The sequence below is a fragment of the Gadus macrocephalus genome, chromosome 20, assembly GCF_031168955.1.
Source record: "Gadus macrocephalus chromosome 20, ASM3116895v1".
Classification (NCBI taxonomy): domain Eukaryota; kingdom Metazoa; phylum Chordata; class Actinopteri; order Gadiformes; family Gadidae; genus Gadus; species Gadus macrocephalus.
The window spans coordinates 1429863-1447731 of record NC_082401.1 but is presented as its reverse complement, the minus strand read 5'-3'; the positions used below and the strand labels follow the sequence as shown (position 1 = coordinate 1447731).

General features: G+C 42.2%; 1 protein-coding gene across 2 annotated transcripts; it reads left to right on the top strand.

Annotated features, from left to right (window-relative positions):
• The first annotated feature begins 285 nt into the window (after positions 1 to 285).
• LOC132449221 (CASP8 and FADD-like apoptosis regulator) lies at positions 286 to 10164 on the top strand. 2 transcript variants are annotated; one of them, XM_060040955.1, is made up of 9 exons: positions 286 to 578; positions 677 to 782; positions 4808 to 4943; positions 5237 to 5301; positions 5393 to 5456; positions 6834 to 6880; positions 8470 to 8548; positions 8903 to 9434; positions 9651 to 10164. In XM_060040955.1, exons 1-9 carry the CDS (start codon positions 286 to 288, stop codon positions 9778 to 9780), a joined length of 1452 nt encoding a protein of 483 aa, XP_059896938.1. In that variant the 3' UTR covers positions 9781 to 10164. The 2 variants fall into 2 exon arrangements, with proteins under 2 accessions (XP_059896938.1, XP_059896939.1); XM_060040956.1 differs by lacking the exon at positions 4808 to 4943 and adding an exon at positions 4203 to 4254.
• Positions 10165 to 17869: the final 7705 nt, after the last annotated feature.

Genomic DNA, 17869 nt, shown 5'->3' with positions numbered 1-17869 from the left:
GAGACGGGGACAGAGGGACGCAAGGCATGCAATAGCCTACATTAAGGTGAAATCCAATTTCTGAAACATTAAAATATTGCATTTGACAAAAAACACATGTGAGTATTTCTCGTTTATGTCACAACCAAGAGGCCAATGTCGTATTTTGTGATTTAATTTGAATATAACGCTCCGAAGCGGGAATTGAACCCGTAACGTTAGCCAAGGGGTTAAAACGCAACTACATGCAGACCTTCATGCTTGCCTCTGCTTCACAGCGCTTTTGATTCTGGATAAACCCTCACCATGGCCTCGACCATGCAGCTGCTCAAGACCGTGAACGAGATGGCCGGAGCCCTGGATTCGGGGGAGTGCAGGACCATGCTGTACCTGTGTGGACGCCTCGATCTGGACAGTAACGAAGAGGGCCTTGGAGAGTTCCTGAGGTCGGGGGTCATTCAGGGGCAGATGAATGACCTGTTTCTGGTCGAACTATTGTTTGAGATAAAACGCTTTGACATTCTGTGGAAGTTGTTCAGCACCAAAGCTCATGACGTCGAGAACGCCCTGGGGAACAGGCATGTGTTGTCCCGATACAGGTGAGAACTGAGTAGCCTACCTCTCTTTAGATCCATGGAAAGTTACCACAGTCAAGTGTTAAAGCTTAAACCAAATTAAATGTGTTTGATTTGCACAGGGTGCTGATGGTGAACATAAATGAGAATATAACAAATGGAGATATAAAAAACTTAATATTCTTATTAAGTAGAACGGTACCAAGAGAAAAAATTGACAAAGTTAAGGTAAGCTATACATTCGACGTAGAAATGGCAATATCTGTAATGAAGGAAGTATCGGCCAAGACACTGCCGCGTTTACATGGACACATCTGTTCCGCATATATTTCTATGCGGAACAGAAAATGATCATATTGTAATGACCTCGCCGGTGACATAACGATGTCGAGTCATTAGTAATTGAAGGAACTTTTAATGAACCAAAACCAGATCACTGAAACCCGTAAACAACGGCAGAGAACCCACACCAAAACAAACCCCAGTTACCCGGGCAACCCCCAAGACGGTCGTCTCACTCACGTGCAGGCCCCCACCCTCCTGTTCTTCCAAGGCCCTCCCCCAGCTGATCTAATGATTCGCCCCCACACTGATTGACAAGAAGAACATTACAATACATGCACACAGAACAACTGGCATAACGGACAACGAAATACAATGCAACACATAACACACAAACTATTTAACTGTCCCAGGGTCGCTACAATATATACGCCTCATTCGGAATACAATTATCTTGTATTATCTTGTATCTTGTATCTTGTATCTTGTCGGTTGCCATGGCGCCGACGCGAGTAGGACGCTTATCCAGTAGCTCCGTGCGTGTTGCGTTGTTTTTAGTAATTTAAGTAATTTAAGTGTGTTTTTGTAAAGTTTTAACTCTTTTATAAACTATTTATATGTGTAGATCTATATATATATATATTATATGGATAGGGAGAAACTGCTTTCACTCCAAACAATGGGACGTAACGGCTTTTTCCGTCGGTAGTGTCACCGCCGTTTGTCTGGCGCTGGAACAGCAGATGATACGAAGGATGGACGGAGAGTCAGTCAACCTATTGGAACCCAATACGGGGATGGCAATTTATACCCTTTATGGGGATCCGCAATTTAAATACAAGGATAGATCGTAATAATATAATCAGCACAAATCTATATCTATATGGTGATATGTATCAAATTGTGTGAGTGTTTAAATATGGTCGCTAGTGTTTACATGATGTGGTCGATAGTGTTTGAATATGGTCGATAGTGTTTGGGTGTGGTCGATAGTGTTTAAATGTGGGCGATAGGGTTTAAATGTGGTCGATAGTGTTTAAATGTGGGCGATAGGGTTTAAATGTGGTCGATAGTGTTTGAATGTGGTCGATAGCGTGTAAATATGGTTGATAGTGTTTAAATAGGGTCGATAGTGTTTGAATGTGGTCGATAGTGTTTAAATGTGGTCAATAGTGTTTAAATATGGTTGATAGTGTTTAAATATGGTCTATAGTGTTTAAATGTGGGCGATAGTGTTTAAATGTGGTCGATAGTGTTTGAATGTGGTCGATAGTGTTTAAATATGGTTGATAGGGTTTAAATGTGGTCGATAGGGTTTAAATGTGGTCGATAGTGTTTAAATATGGTCGATAGTGTTTAAATGTGGTCGATAGGGTTTAAATATGGTCGATAGTTTAAATGTGGTCGATAGTGTTTGAATATGGTCGATAGGGTTTAAATGTGGTCGATAGGGTTTAAATGTGGTCGAGAGGGGTTTACATGTTTAAATGTGGTCGATAGTGTTTGAGTGTGGTCGCTAGTGTTTACATGTGGTCGATAGTGTGTAGGTGTGGGCGAGAGTGTTTAAATGTGGTCGATGGTGTTTGGATGTGGTCGATAGTGTTTAAATGTGGTCGATAGGGTTTACATGTGGTCGATAGTGTTTAAATGTGGGCGATAGGGTTTAAATGTGGTCGATAGTGTTTGAATGTGGTCGATAGCGTTTAAATATGGTTGATAGTGTTTAAATATGGTCGATAGTGTTTGAATGTGGTCGATAGTGTTTAAATGTGGTCAATAGTGTTTAAATATGGTTGATAGTGTTTAAATATGGTCTATAGTGTTTAAATGTGGGCGATAGTGTTTGAATGTGGTCGATAGTGTTTAAATATGGTTGATAGGGTTTAAATGTGGTCGATAGGGTTTAAATGTGGTCGATAGTGTTTAAATATGGTCGATAGTGTTTAAATGTGGTCGATAGGGTTTAAATATGGTCGATAGTTTAAATGTGGTCGATAGTGTATGAATATGGTCGATAGGGTTTAAATGTGGTCGATAGGGTTTAAATGTGGTCGAGAGGGGTTTACATGTTTAAATGTGGTCGATAGTGTTTGAGTGTGGTCGCTAGTGTTTACATGTGGTCGATAGTGTGTAGGTGTGGGCGAGAGTGTTTAAATGTGGTCGATGGTGTTTGGATGTGGTCGATAGTGTTTAAATGTGGTCGATAGGGTTTACATGTTTAAATGTGGTCGAGTGTTTAATTGTGGTCGATAGTGTTTAATTGTGGTCGATAGGGTTTACATGTTTAAATGTGGTCGATAGTGTTTATATATGGTCGATAGGGTTTACATGTGGTCGATAGGGTTTACATGTGGTCCATAGTGTTTAAATGTGGTCCATAGTGTTTAAATGTGGGCGATAGTGTTTAAATGTGGGCGATAGTGTTTAAATGTGGTCGATAGGGTTTACGTGTGGTCCATAGTGTTTAAATGTGGGTGATAGTGTTTAAATGTGGGCGATAGTGTTTACATGTGGTCGATAGGGTTTACATGTGGTCCATAGTGTTTAAATATGGTCGATAGTGTTTAAATGTGGTCGATAGTGTTTACATGTGGTCGATATTGTTTAAATGTGATCGACAGTGTTTAAATATGGTCGATAGTGTTTAAATATGTTCTTTTCACTCACTCTCCACCTCATCCCTAACTCTCCACCTCAAGCTGGTGTGTAGTGAGCGTTCTGGCACCGATTGGCTGCCGTGCATCACCCAAGTGGGTGCTACATATTGGTGGTGGTTAGTGAGGTCCCCCCTTCACTTTAGGCGTCTTTGAGTGTTATTAATTATTATTATTATTCATGTTTAACCTCTGTTTTCCTTTTATTCCTAGTCTGTTTTACATAGTTTTGAATGATGACTATATGCTCTGTAAGGTGACCTTGGGTGTCTTGAAAGGCGCCTCTAAATTAAATGGATTATTATTATTATTATTATCTGTTCGGCATAGATTCTATGCCGAATAGAAGAGGTGGTGTAGTCCGTTTTAATCGCCATGTATACACTTATTCAGAATAGATTGGGCTGCAGCTGCATTAGTTCGCAATTGGTCCACTGAGCTCCGTCGGTACTTTTAAGCACACCGAACTCGACCGCTGTCAAGGAAAGTGGATTTATTGCCTGATTCACGTTTTTGTTACCACTCCGTAAAAGTTGTCCGGTAAGCGTGTCCGGATGCAGCGACGGCACATGGGTGTTTGTTTTAATGACGTGTACGCGTATCGTAGTGTCCGCGCGCGTCCGGGATAACTATGAGTAGGCTACTACTAGTACTTTTGCAGCCTGAACGTTAAAATACTTCTTAACTTAGAGAGACCACTCTCTCCCACCAGTCTTGGCTGCGGACTCCCATCCAAATTCCTCTTGTTTGCGGCGGAGCTGGGGGTAAATATAAAGATCTATGGCTGCGCTGTCCTCCTCATTCTTAATTGAAGGAGCAGACAGAGAAAAGCTCTCTCCTGCTGTGCTTTCATTAAAATCAAATTTAAAATCCCCGATAGTGATAAGACATCCATTATGTCGCCGCCAGTCCAGAGATGTGGCAGGTGTGCGCGAGAGACATAACAGACACTTTTGTTACTGCCATGTATACAGTAGGCCTACATTCGGATCACATTTTTAGGAACAGATCTATGCCGCATAGAAATCTATGCGGATCAGATGTGCCATGTAAACGCGGAGCCGCGTTTACATGGCACATCTGATGGCTGTTCACATTCCACAAATGTATGAATAATAAAAGTGTGGTTAAAACCTCAAAGACTATTAGTCTTTGAGGTTTGGCCTCGACCATGCATGGCCTCAAAGACTAGGTTTAATATTTTCCCCAGCGATTGTAGAATTACCATTCGATTTATAATGCATCATTTTAGATCACCTATAAAAAAATACAAAATAGACAAATCATATGCATGGATGTTATTGTTCTTCTTTATAGTATTTCCTGGATGTGGTGGTTGAACTGGAGAAACTGGATAAATGTTCCCCTGAACACTTGGACTTCATTGAAAAGTGTCTGAGAAATATTGACAGGATTGATCTAGCAAAAAAAGTTTGTCTGTATAAGCAATCAGGTGGGAGTGGATTTCAATTATAACTATAAATATTCCTAGGTTTTTTTTAATTGGCTTTTTAAACGGCAGCAAACAAATAATTTTAGGTTGTATTTTTGTATGTTACATATTGCTATAAGATGGTTCCAATAAAAGACTGTCGTAATGTCAAAATATATTATTGTTTTATATTTATATCGCCATATACTATCAAAGCCACTGTGAAGCGCTAGTGTAACTTGCTATACACCTGTCATATTGATACAGCGCTGAATATTTAAATAAATGCTAATAATTGCATCACAACCAAATAGATGGAGCCCTTCAGATACAGTCACTCCCTCACCCGACAGCTCCACAGCAGAGTACTGCAGCTCATGTAAGTAGAAAGCTTGAAAGAAACTTGTTTTTGGACCCTCATCTCAATCCACCGAACCATTTTTTCACCTTTTTTTCACCTCTCTTTTCAGTGTCCAACTCAAACTCATTCTTATCCTCTCCAACAACTAAACCACACACAGACCTTACACAATGGTAAGTTTATATGTAAAATGGTCTTGGACATGCACACGCATACCTTACTGTTAGGGCGCACTAACACTAGGCCATCTGTACCGTACCGAGTACGTCCGTTGACTGATCGACGGACACGCAATGCATTGTGGATCCGTGCGCTCCGTTGGAGCCTTCGGCTCCATCAAAAAGTTGAAAAATTTAAACTTTTTCGGCAGCGGCGGATCCGTCATCCAATCAGATTGCGTATTCAAATGTAAGCACTGTGACACTACTCGGGCTCTGACGACCCTGGAAAGCTCCCCCATCCGTCAGCCACGCCTTCCGACGTCCTTTGATTGACGGTGCAGTGGGCACGAAAGGTGGGGTCAGTGTTATTTGATAGAAATGCCATTGCCATCCGTCATCTATTATAAATGAAAAGAGTAACGCCTCGTGCCCACTGCACCGTCAGTCAAAGGACTGGGAAGGTGTGGCTGACGGATGGGGGAGGTTTCCAGGGTTGTCAGAGCCCGAGTAGTGTCACAGTGCTTAAATTAACATACGTGATCTGATTGGATGACGGATCCGTCGCTGCCGAAAAAGTTGAACAATTTTCAACTTTTTGACGGAGCCTTCAGCGCACAGATCCACAATGCATTGCGCGTCCGTCCCCATTCAAAGTCAATGGGGATCAGTCAACGGACGGAGGTAGTGGGCACGAGGCGTAAAGGCCAATTCACACCCTACGGTAAATACGGACACAGACCGTTTCGTCCGGTCCCGGAGGTGTTTCGTCCGTCAATGGGTCCGTCGCCTCTGAGCTTACGAATCCGGAGTGCTCCGGGAGAAACGGAGCAATACCCCCGGAAATCGAGGCAGCAGTATAGAGTCAAAAGTCAGACCATTCGCGAAAATAGATAGAGTAGTATAATATCTGATATGTATATATATATATATTGTATTTAACGTTTTGTACTTATATTATACTATATACCTGACCTTTTTATTTTATTGTTCTCCTGCTTTGGCAATGAGTTGTAACTGGTCATTTAACTACATTTTGAGGAGATAATCTGCGGGTTGGTGAGGGGTGTCACATGCCACCACCGCCTAGGCCTACCCTTCGAATGACACAAAGCAAAATCATCTCTACAGATGTCATGTTTGCGATTGTCGATGCCGTTGATTTGTGAAACGACAGTCACTGCCCTCTAGAGGATTTATTGCGTAACATCCATAACAACGCTGAAACCAGACGGAGGTATGAAGGGTAGTTCCGGAGGCAACGTTTGGGGCGACGGACGAATTTCGTCCGGATCCGGAGGTATGGATCGGGCTTTACGCCTCGTGCCCACTGGCTCCGTCCGTTGACTGATCCCCATTGACTTTCATCTTCTCATCCCTTCTTGTTTTCAGCTCCACAAATCTCCACAGTACCGGTGTCAACGCCAGTCAGCCAGGAGGTAATTTATGGAGTGTATTTAGTGAAATACTATTTAGCAGAAATACTGTTAATTAAATAACATTATTTCTGCACAGGATTTTAAATAACATCCAGACAGGACAAATTGTATATATATATATGTATCAGTGGCGGCTGGTGGTTTTTGAAGTGAGGGAGAAAGGACTGCGTGCTTGGTTGCCATTGGCCTGCTTGCCTGCGTTTGGTGGCATAAGTATGTGAGGCTCAAGTTGTTTCAGGGTGTTTTGGGGAACTACAAAATATTAGGGTGGGATAATTATTGATAAAATCCACTAGTGGCAGCATTGTACTTTGAAAGCTGGTGGGCAGCATGTCTTGGACTATAAGGGCAGAAGGAAAGGATGCAATGCCAATTAGTCAAATCAGGCCTACTCTTAATTTGTAAAACTCAATAAAAAAATCGGGGCCTACCATTGGGCCTATTTTTGCATTCAACGACTGAAGCTATTGGTCGTAATTTGGCTATGTTTATTTTCAGCTACAATTGTTTTAAGAAAAATGAAGACAGAAGACCAAAAGTGATGCCGTATAAAATGCATCATGCTCTGAATCATTCACTAACATCCTTTCCACAATATCAGAATGGTCAGAGTAACAAACCATTCAAATAACTTTATTTCACCACTATTTGCATGGGCTGTAAGCCTAACATTGTTTGAGGCAAAAGCGGATGTTAATGGATGTTTCAGAATTTTGGTCATGGTGTTAAGCCAATTCAGATTGAGGGACTTCAATTATACATCAAGTCAATCCTCCCCGCGGGCTCCGCAGATCGGTCACGGGCAGCCCGGCAGCAGGCTCCGCAGCCCGGCCGCGGGCAGCCCTGCCCGGCCGCGGGCTCCGCAGCCCATCCGCAGGCTACAGAAACGCCAATATAACCGAACCGAGACGCACTGTACCGCAACGAACAGTAGCACACCGTTCTGTGGAAGCGAGGCATACGACTGAGCGGGTTCGTTGATTCTCGTAGCCTAAACTTGAGGGGATAACCCCTCCCTCCAGGCTGCTCCACAGCCAGGGCTCCTGCTCATTGGTTCATAGCACAGCCATGCGCTATGAACAGACATAGGCGAGTTCAAGATCCCTTAGCTAGTCACACCCACTCAGAGGAGGACTTTCCTCCTCTCTCCCATTGAACCCCATGTTATTCACCGGCCGCCAACACTTTCGGGGAAATTAATGGGAGTCAATGGAGGCAGGGATTATTTGACTTGTTGACAATTACTCATTACAATTACTCAATTACTAATTGTCAATAGGCAATAGGGGATGCTAATGTCCCTTTACCGAGGGAAACGAACATTACATATACAAAGGCATTAAAGTAGTCACATTTAATGGCATTAATTCATTTGTAGTCTGGGCAATCTACATTTTTTTATTCTACAACGATGTTAAGGAGGATCTTCCTCCCTCTCCTCACTGGAGAAGCCTCCCCTGATATATATATATATATATATATATATATATATATATATATATATATATATATATATATATATAAAATATAAATAACACAAGAAGAGTGATGTGAGGTGCATCTGGGTTAATCCCCTCACTGTCTTGTAGAGTGTGATCGAGGAGTACAGTCTGAAAGCGGAGCAGAGAGGATTCTGTCTCATCATCGACTGCGTTGGAGCTGACGGAGGTGAGGATGTGCAGGCTTTCCCCCTCCAATAAAGACCGTGAAAATGGCCCTCAATAGTTTCTCATACTAGTTGTAGTTTGGCCTTTGGATGTGTCCATATTATGCATCACACCAGCTTCTAGTATGCCTGTCTAAGCATAGCTCTGTACGGTCAAAATGTGGACTTCTGTCCAAAATGATCCACTGTCATTAAGCAGCAGGATGCCTAAAAGTGGATTGTGGATACTTTCGGATCAAACCCAGTAACTTTGACTGGGAGTCAACACCCCATCCATGAACCATCGCTCCCTAACTAATAAAGTGTACCAGTATCCCATCACAACCCTCTAACTGTTGGTCTCTCAACCCGCTCAGAGAGGTTGGAGCAAGCATTCAGAGAGCTCCATTTCCGGGTGGAGCTCCACCAGTTGCTGAGCGCCCACACCACGGAATCCCTTCTGAGGGAGGTGTCCCTGCGGGAGGGGGCGCTGCATTGCGCTGACGCCTTCGTCTGCTGCATCATCAGCCGGGGGACCTCCACCCGCCTGCTGGCCACGGACCCCGCCCAGCGAGGCGCTGGCCTGGACCTGGACCTCGTCAGACACCTGTTCTCAGGGAATAACTGCCCCATGCTTGCTGGCAAACCCAAGCTGTTCTTCATCCAGAGGTACGGCGTCCAGCAGCCCTCGGTCCCGCAACCCGGGGCCTGCCCCGGCGGCGCGCCCACTCACCGGGACTCGGACCTGGAGACAGACGGGGTGGCGTGTGGCAGGGGGCCGGCGGTCCCAACGGACGCGGACGTGTTCTGGAGCCACTGCTGGACCAGCGAGTGTCAGTTGGAGCAGGGGAACCACCGTTCGGTCTACCTGGAGGCACTCACTGACGGCCTGCTCAGGGGGAGGAGGAGGTAAGAGAGAGCAGCTGGTTATTGGATCTGATAACACGTCTGTGAGGGTCGCTTCATGTTCTCAACCTCAATCATAAAATGTAAACATTCCCCAATCCCTTGTTAAAGAGATTTCAATATCTCAATGGGACTTCACCTAGTTAAATAAAGGAAAAATAAAAAATATAAATAAACGTTGTATTGTTCACGCTAATCCCTCGTTTTGTTCTTTGACAGGAAAACCAATCTGGTTGATATTCACACTGAACTGAATGGGCTGATCTACGATCACAACAAGAGGAATCCTGCAGCCAGATACGACATTGATCTGAAACACACACTCAGAAGGCATCTCTGCTTGACATAAGTCATGTTTCTCCATCATTAATTAGATGCCCATGATGGGCCAAGATCTTAGTTAAACCTGCATTAGAATGCAGAGGCTGCCCTCTGGTGGTGCTTATCGTACTCACACTTATACTTGGATTATATCCTAACAATAATTGTGCATTATTATGGCTGGGCTTTCATTGATTATTGAATAAACGTCTAATAGGTAATATATTAAACAAGAGGTATAGTAAGCATAATGATCTTAACGCAATAAACCACTTATTTTGTATGATGTTATTTATTATTCTACTAATGCAATATCCTATATTTTAGAGGCTGCGACTATCACTCTGAGGCTTGTCACAGTCTCTTTGTCTGTTGGCTCGTACTAAAATAAAGCTTATGTCATGATACTGCAGTGTGTGCTCATGTCAATGACTTTACCCTGTTACTTTCTTTGTGAACCTAACAGAAGTTAGGTTTGGGCTGAGGTAACATGCAGACATTGTTGTCTGGATAAACCTGTACATTACTTGCCTTGTTGGCTCAATGAGTAGATTGTTTGATGATGATTTCACAATTAGACGAAGGGAATGATTCAAAAGTTACCTGCCTCGTTTTGCACACAGAATTGTCATGGGCTCAAAGACAATGGCCCAATCACAAAGTCAGCCCTGAGGACAAAAGGCGCGTTCACTGTCCTGGTGATAACGAGACGGCTCGACAGTGATGACGCTCACATTTACGCATGTTCCTGACAGCGATGTGCAATGCTTTGGGAATCTAAAAGTTCTTCATAGTCAGCAGGGTTTTTTTTCCGATAAAAAACAGTCAGAACTAAACTTGGTAGGATCAGTTTCAAGTTTGCATGCCTATCACTTACTATCCTTTTGCTTTTATTTATAGGTGGGGGTAAGTCATTCATGTGCAAGTCACAAGCAAGTCTCAAGTCATAACCTTCAAGTCTCAAGCAAGTCCCAAGTCACTGTGGTGAGAATCAAGCAAGTCACAAGTCAAGTCATTGCTCAGGTCAAGCAAGTCACAAGTCAAGTCATACAAAAATATGACGATCTAACCCAGTTTCCACATTTAAAAATCGGTAAAGAGAGTGGTTCATAAGTTGAGTTTTATTTCAACATTAACAATGTCTTAACAATAACAATAACTCAAACTATTCAAAACATTCCAAAACCATTATGTGCATAGTTTGAAAATGTTTTTTATGATCATTACCTCCAACCTATGAACAGAATCAAATATAACCTCTAGGTAGCTGTATACGACAACAGTTCAAGTCAATCACTCAATCTCCCTACATGTTGTAGAATATTATTTGCAACACATGGCATCAGACATGAAAAAAAATAATATTTCAAAAGTAATATCACATACACATACTGAAGGAAGGGGAAATAGTAATACACAAACCTGAAAGCTGGTAGCAATCTTGCTGCCTCGCAACATACATCGACTTACAATGCATTGCATTTGCAAAAAAAATAATTTGACAGTAGGCTACTTTGTCACTGAGTTCTGAATGATGCGGTCACATTATCACCCCACCATGGCTGAACACACGTTCAAGAGGTGCACTTGATGCAGGGACTGCTATAACTCGTACCTCCACCTTGAACAAAAATACACTTAAAACCACTGAGTAAGAAGTAGCCTACTGACATGAAAATTAAACAAGTTAATCATCTGTGGAACGGGCAGGGCTTGAAAAACTCCAGCCAATGATTTTCAGAAACACCGAGTGGCATTGGACAGTAAGTACGTCAATCAAACGGTCGTACTGCACTCCCCCTCCCCCCCCGCGCGTGACCTCTTCGTGCACGTACTCAAAGCTCGTGCCAGAGCAAGCTTCTGTTTGTTGTTATCCTGCGGTAGCTACTGGAGCTAGTTTACTAGCTAACCCACATTTGGACCTAGCGCTAGAATACAACCCTAAACTCCAACCTAGCTAGCTTGCCCTGGCCCACTCTCGCGCATCTGTGTTCGCGCTCTTGTGTGATTGCGCGTTCATGTACTTGGAATGAGTCAGCGTTGAAGGAGTGGGGGTAGGACCATTTGAGTTGCGTCTTTTCAAAATCTGCTGGCGTATCGCAAATCACATATCCAACCTATAATCTAACTTTAGAAAAGTCATTTCGAGTCATCTGTCTCAAGTCTAAAGTCTCAAGTCATGAAGACCAAGTCAAAGTCAAGTCGAGTCTTTTATCAGTGTTAGTCAAAATGAAGCAAGTCTCAAGTCCTCAAATTTGCGACTCGAGTCTGACTCGAGTCAAGTCATGTGACTCGAGTCCCCCATGTCGCACATACAGTATTGCCACTGTATGGAAGGCAACACTTGCCCTTATCTAGAGCTGGTTTACCAGTATACAACGTTAACAACTGAGCAAAGTCGATGCCAACAGACGGTTACAACGTCAATCAGCGATAGATATGATGGTTGATTCTTATAGGAGCCACATCCGATGTGTATTCTCCGTGTGGTTTGACTCCCGGGTGACCTGGGGGGTATTCCATCAACCAAGCTAAAGGCAAAGCCGGGCTTATTTCGCTTAGCCGCTCTACGTGAACAATTGACTTTTTATGTAATAAATATGTCTTACAATATCCCTAGAACCCAAATATAACTTGCAGAAACCCATGGTAAAGTTAAAGCTCCTTCCTTATAAGTGCCATTTCCTGAGGAGAGAGGTACCTTTCCTTGGCCACAAGGTGGGGGGAGAAGGCATTAGCACCATGGAGGACAAAGTGCAAGCTGTCCAGGACTGGCCCACCCCCACTGACACCAGACAGCTGAAATGCTTCCTCGGACTGGCGTCTTACTACAGGCGCTTTGTGAGGAGATTCTCCTGCGTGGCTGCTCCCCTGTTCTGCCTGCTCCAGAAGGACAGGGAGTTTGTGTGGGCAGAGGATTGCCTTCGAGAGACCCTCAAGGGAGCTCTCACCAAAGCCTCGGTGCTCTCCCCTCCTGATCCTGCCCTGCCCTTCATCCTGGACATGGACGCTAGTAACGTCGGCAATGGCACCGTGCTGACACAGGAGGGGCCGGAAGGGGATCGGGTGTTGGCGTATTACAGCAGGACATTTAACAAGGCTGATCGCCACTACTGCGTCACTCGTCGCGAGCTGCTGGCCATTGTAAGAGCTGTACGCCACTTCAAATACTACCAGTGTTTCCCATACATAGACCATTGTGTGGCGCGGCGCCACAGAATCAACATTGAGCGCCATGAATTGATTGTCTTTTTTTTTTATTTATTTTTTTTTTTTATCGCACCTGAAAAAAAAACTGCCTGTGTGAACACGTCCTTAACGAGCCCTTTCCGTGAGTCTGAATCAGTGCAGACTTCACCTAAGGGAATTACCCACATTTAAATTGTGACGTCACTGTAGCTTTGCGCCGCCATCTTGACGACCGATCCCACCCACTGACCCACTGATTTCAGTGGTAAAGGCCGATATATGCTCTGTTTTAGACGTAACGCGTAAGCACGTAAGATACATAACCCCCCCTTGCGTGGTAAAATATCCCCCCTTACGTGCTTAAGTGCGTCGCCCAAAATTCCTGACTATGCGACTAAAACACTACGGCCCTACGCAGCTCGCAAAGACTGTGATTGGCCAGCTAACCACATCCTTTCAGGAGTCTCACATTTCCGGTTTTACAGCAACCTTAACATCGTTCAGAGTGTGGAAAAAGACAGCTAACCTAAACTTAGCTACTGCTACTCTCGTCGAAAATACTGGAAGTGCATAAATATAAACAAGCCAGCGATTTCCACTTCTACGCCCACAGATTCGTTCGTTGCTCCCCCTACTGTTCTGGCGGAGAATCCCCTTGCAACACGCGCAATCCTTAAGGAACCTTAAAGGAACCGTAAATCAAAACTTGTCTAAAACAAGTCCCTTGTGTAAATTACGTGCTTACGTCTCTGCGTCTAAAACGACCCTAAATCGGCCTTAAGGACTCACGGACTTAATTGATCTCAGGTGAGTGAGGCCACATGGGCTCAGATAGGTATATAGGATTGGCACTTCACGAAAGCACATGTTACCTTGGCAACGTTTAATGACAAAGATGCTGCTGACACTTGCCGGTTTGGGAATTCTCATTTTTTTTTGTTTTTTTGTTTTTTTGTAAATGCAATGAAAACAATCGGCAACAGCAATTTATTGATATTAGAAAATATTATTTTTACTTCTGAATACCACTTCAGTATAAAGGATGTATTGAATTAGGTGATTATTGGCCTACAAATAGGCTACTAATCATAAGTCAGAGGGGCCAACATTTGGCTGAATTATAATAATAATGATGATAATAGATTCAATTTATATAGCGCTTTTCTCACACTCAAAGCTCAAAATTAAAAATATATTAAAAAATAATATAAAAAAATAAAGCTTATAAAGGTAGAATATGTCATATGAAGAGCCGTTTTGGAGCCAAAAGAGCTGGCTCTTGTTGGTGCTGATCGAAATGATCCGGCTCACTAAAAAAAGGCAGAAATTCCCATCTGGTCGGGCATTGACAATAGCGGTCTTGTTGTTTACCTTCCTAATGGGCGTTGTATAGGTGACTGTACAATGCGATAAAGTCTTATCTTATCTTATCTTATCTTATCTTAATTTCCGGATTTCTATTCATAAGGTTCATCTACGTCACGTTTTCTGGAACGCCGGTGTCACACTAAATTTGTACAGGTGTAGGTACCACCAGAGCCCGTCTACGAAGAGCCTGGGCACTTCCTGTACGCCCCATTGTACCGATCTTGGTTGTAGTTCCATTAGACATCCACTGGGTGTGATCGCGGGCGAGTCCAGAATGAATGGGAGTCTATGGGGCTAAACGGCTAAATATGTCTCTTTCACTATGGAGGTAGATTTGTGTCTTTATTATGCAATCAAAAATAATAGGTTTGAGAGCAAAACTTTCCACACTGCAATCAAAAAATAGGTTTGAGAGCAAAACTTTCCACACTGCAATCAAAAAATAGATTTGAGAGCAAAACTATCGACACTGCAATCAAAAAATGTTGTATTGCAAGATAAATTAATGTGATAAAAAAAATATTAATGGGAATCCAAAAGTTTTGTTTGCAAACCCAAAAGTTTTGTTTGCAAATCCAAAAGTTTTGTTTGCGAATCCAAAAGTTTTGTTTGCGAATCAAAAAGCTTTGTTTGCGAATCCTAAAGTTTTGCTTGCGAATCCAAAAGCTTTGCTTGCTGTTGAGCTGAATCTCGTGGGCGGGACCTACGCCAAAAGATGTAAGACACGTCTCTATTGGCCAGTCTCGATCGGAGTGACAGCTTGGCAACATCCACAGTTAGTAACGAGAGAGGGAGTTCTATTTCATGTAGGCTACGCCGTCTAGGCTTCGCCTTATGGGCTTGTCCCGTGCGGATGTTGCCAAGCTGTCACTCCGATCGAGACTGGCCAATAGAGACGTGTCTTACATCTTTCGGCGTAGGTCCCGCCCACGAGATTCAGCTCAACAGCAAGCAAAGCTTTTGGATTTGCAAGCAAAACTTTAGGATTCGCAAACAAAGCTTTTTGATTCGCAAACAAAACTTTTGGATTCGCAAACAAAACTTTTGGATTTTCAAACTAAACTTTTGGGTTTGCAAACAAAACTTTTGGATTCCCATTAATTTTTTTTTTATCACATTAATTTATCTTGCAATAAATCATTTTTTGATTGCAGTGTCGATAGTTTTGCTCTCAAATCTATTTTTTGATTGCAGTGTGGAAAGTTTTGCTCTCAAACCTATTTTTTGATTGCAGTGTGGAAAGTTTTGCTCTCAAACCTATTATTTTTGATTGCATAATAAAGACACAAATCTACCTCCATATTTCACCTGCTTGTCGTAGAAATATCGCAAATTTTATTGTAGATTCCGCAAGTTCAATATAGATTATAGTTCAAAAGTCGAATGAATGAGTACTTATGTCCTTTCGATTTCTTACAGTTTGGGCTGATTACGACCATAGACCCCTCTTGACGGCATCTGAAGCAGAAGCACGATCAGAAACATTCCGTCAAAGTTAATTTTTTGCGTACTGTATTTATATTTTCCTGCAGGCCCTTTATTTTTTATATAGTTATGTATGGTGAAAGTACATGGGCATAATGGAATTTCTTCCATTTCTTGTGTTCAATGTTCAATGTGTTATATACATGGTAGGTACGGTATGACCACCTTAAATAATACAGTCAATGTCCCGCTCAATATCATTTCATCTGTCATTGTCTATTTTTCGAAAATAAAGATAGTTTAAAAAAGAAATGCCTCGTAAATGTGCAATGATAAACTGCTCTAACAGTGGAAACGGATTGTCCGTCTTTTCGTTTCCCAAGGACAGAAAAGGGTAACGTTCTTGCTTGCTCCCGCATGAATGGTCCTAGGCTACCTGAGGCTGCACCTGGTAAGGAAAGTTGCGCTGGAGCCCGGGTAAAATCGCGAGTGTCGAGTGTCGAGACTCAAGCACACTTACCTTAACCGATTGTTCCATACAAATTGTTTGTTAACGATTTAACAACTTCAACATCTGCTATTACTGTAGTTCTTTTTTTGTAGGACTTACTTGGGCTAATGACCTTGCACAGAGCGAAAACCATCTACACCACTGGTCATTGATTGCTATGCATTCACTGATCTTTACAGATGGGTTTGTTTTAAGCCATTGAATATAATTGCTCTGCCCTGCAACACATTATAAGCTACGCATGTTTGTTAAATGAGAAATATTGTCTGGGTCAAATTGAAACAGTAACAGTTGTATAACAGTAATTATACAAACATTATACCAACATTGCGACAGGCAAGTTTATTCAAACATCACAATAACAAGAACACAATAAGAACAGTAACTAATAGTAAATAATAAAAAAAAAGATAAATGATTTAACAACACTGAACATACAGGGAAAAAGGACAGAGGAAGAAGACTTGACCGTTGTCACGGCATCAATGTCCAACTGTAGAGATCAAGAAAGGAAGAGGCATGAGGAGGAGTACAACAGAACACTGCTCTCTAGGAAATTGTTTACTGATGTAAACTTAGTTGATGCAGTCTTAAAATTATGATTCTAATCCAGGTTTCTATTTCAGGAGAAAGAAATGGCTCATAATCGTTACTAAAAAAAAAGCTTTATCATCGGCACCAGTGAGGATTAAAAAAAAACACTCTGTAAATTAAATACATAATGTAAAACATTCGCGCATTTCTTTTTTTTTCATTAGCTCACTAAAACTGTAACTAGTAAGCAAGAAAAAGCCTTACCTCCAACAGCTGGTATTATCGTTGTAAAGCAGTACCTCTGACAGTATGACAATGTGTGACGTCATCGTATTTTTTTAACACCTTTTTAGAACAGATACGTGACCTTAAAAAATGCAATATTCAGCTGAGTTTATTATTATTTTTTTATCCTCATATTAGACATTCTCTGGTGGTACCAGAGAATGTCTAATATGAGGAAAATGGGCACTCGCTGGTTAGTTCCGGTTTTCTGGAATGGTTGCAGTAATAATCTCTGTACACGCGGGGCACTCGTAGGCGAGTCCAGAATGAATGGGAGCCGATGGGATTTAATCCTCAGAATCCACATTTCTCACCATGTAATTTTTTGTCCAGTAATTTGAAAGTTCCGTTCAAAAGGAGGGGATAAGGTAATAAACTCAGCTGAATATTGCATTTTTTAAGGTCACGTATCTGTTCTAAAAAGGCGTTAAAAACATGCGATGACGTCACACATTGTCATACTGTCAGAGGAACTGCTTTACGGCAGTTTCTGAGGACTTCGGCACTTCCCGCAACGATAACACCAGCTGTTGGAGGTAAGGCTTTTTTTTGCTTAATACACTAGTTACAGAGTTTTAGTGAGCTAATGTAAAAAAAAAAGAAATGCGCGAATGTTTTACATATGTATGTTTCTTACAGAGAGTGTTTTTTTTAATCCTCACTAGTGCCGATGATAAAGCTTTTTTTTTAGTAACGATTATGAGCCATTTCTTTCTCCTGAAATAGAAACCTGGATTAGAATCATAATTTTAAGACTGCATCAACTTAGTTTACATCAGTAAACAATCTCCTAGAGAGCAGTTGT

Excerpts from the sequence above, each read along its gene's own strand:
- LOC132449221 (XM_060040955.1), top strand. The coding sequence starts at position 286 with ATGGCCTCGACCATGCAGCTGCTCAAGACCGTGAACGAGATGGCCGGA. Across the intron at positions 579-676 it reads CATGTGTTGTCCCGATACAG|GGTGCTGATGGTGAACATAA; the intron begins GTGAGAACTGAG and ends TGATTTGCACAG. Across the intron at positions 783-4,807 it reads AAAAAATTGACAAAGTTAAG|TATTTCCTGGATGTGGTGGT; the intron begins GTAAGCTATACA and ends TCTTCTTTATAG.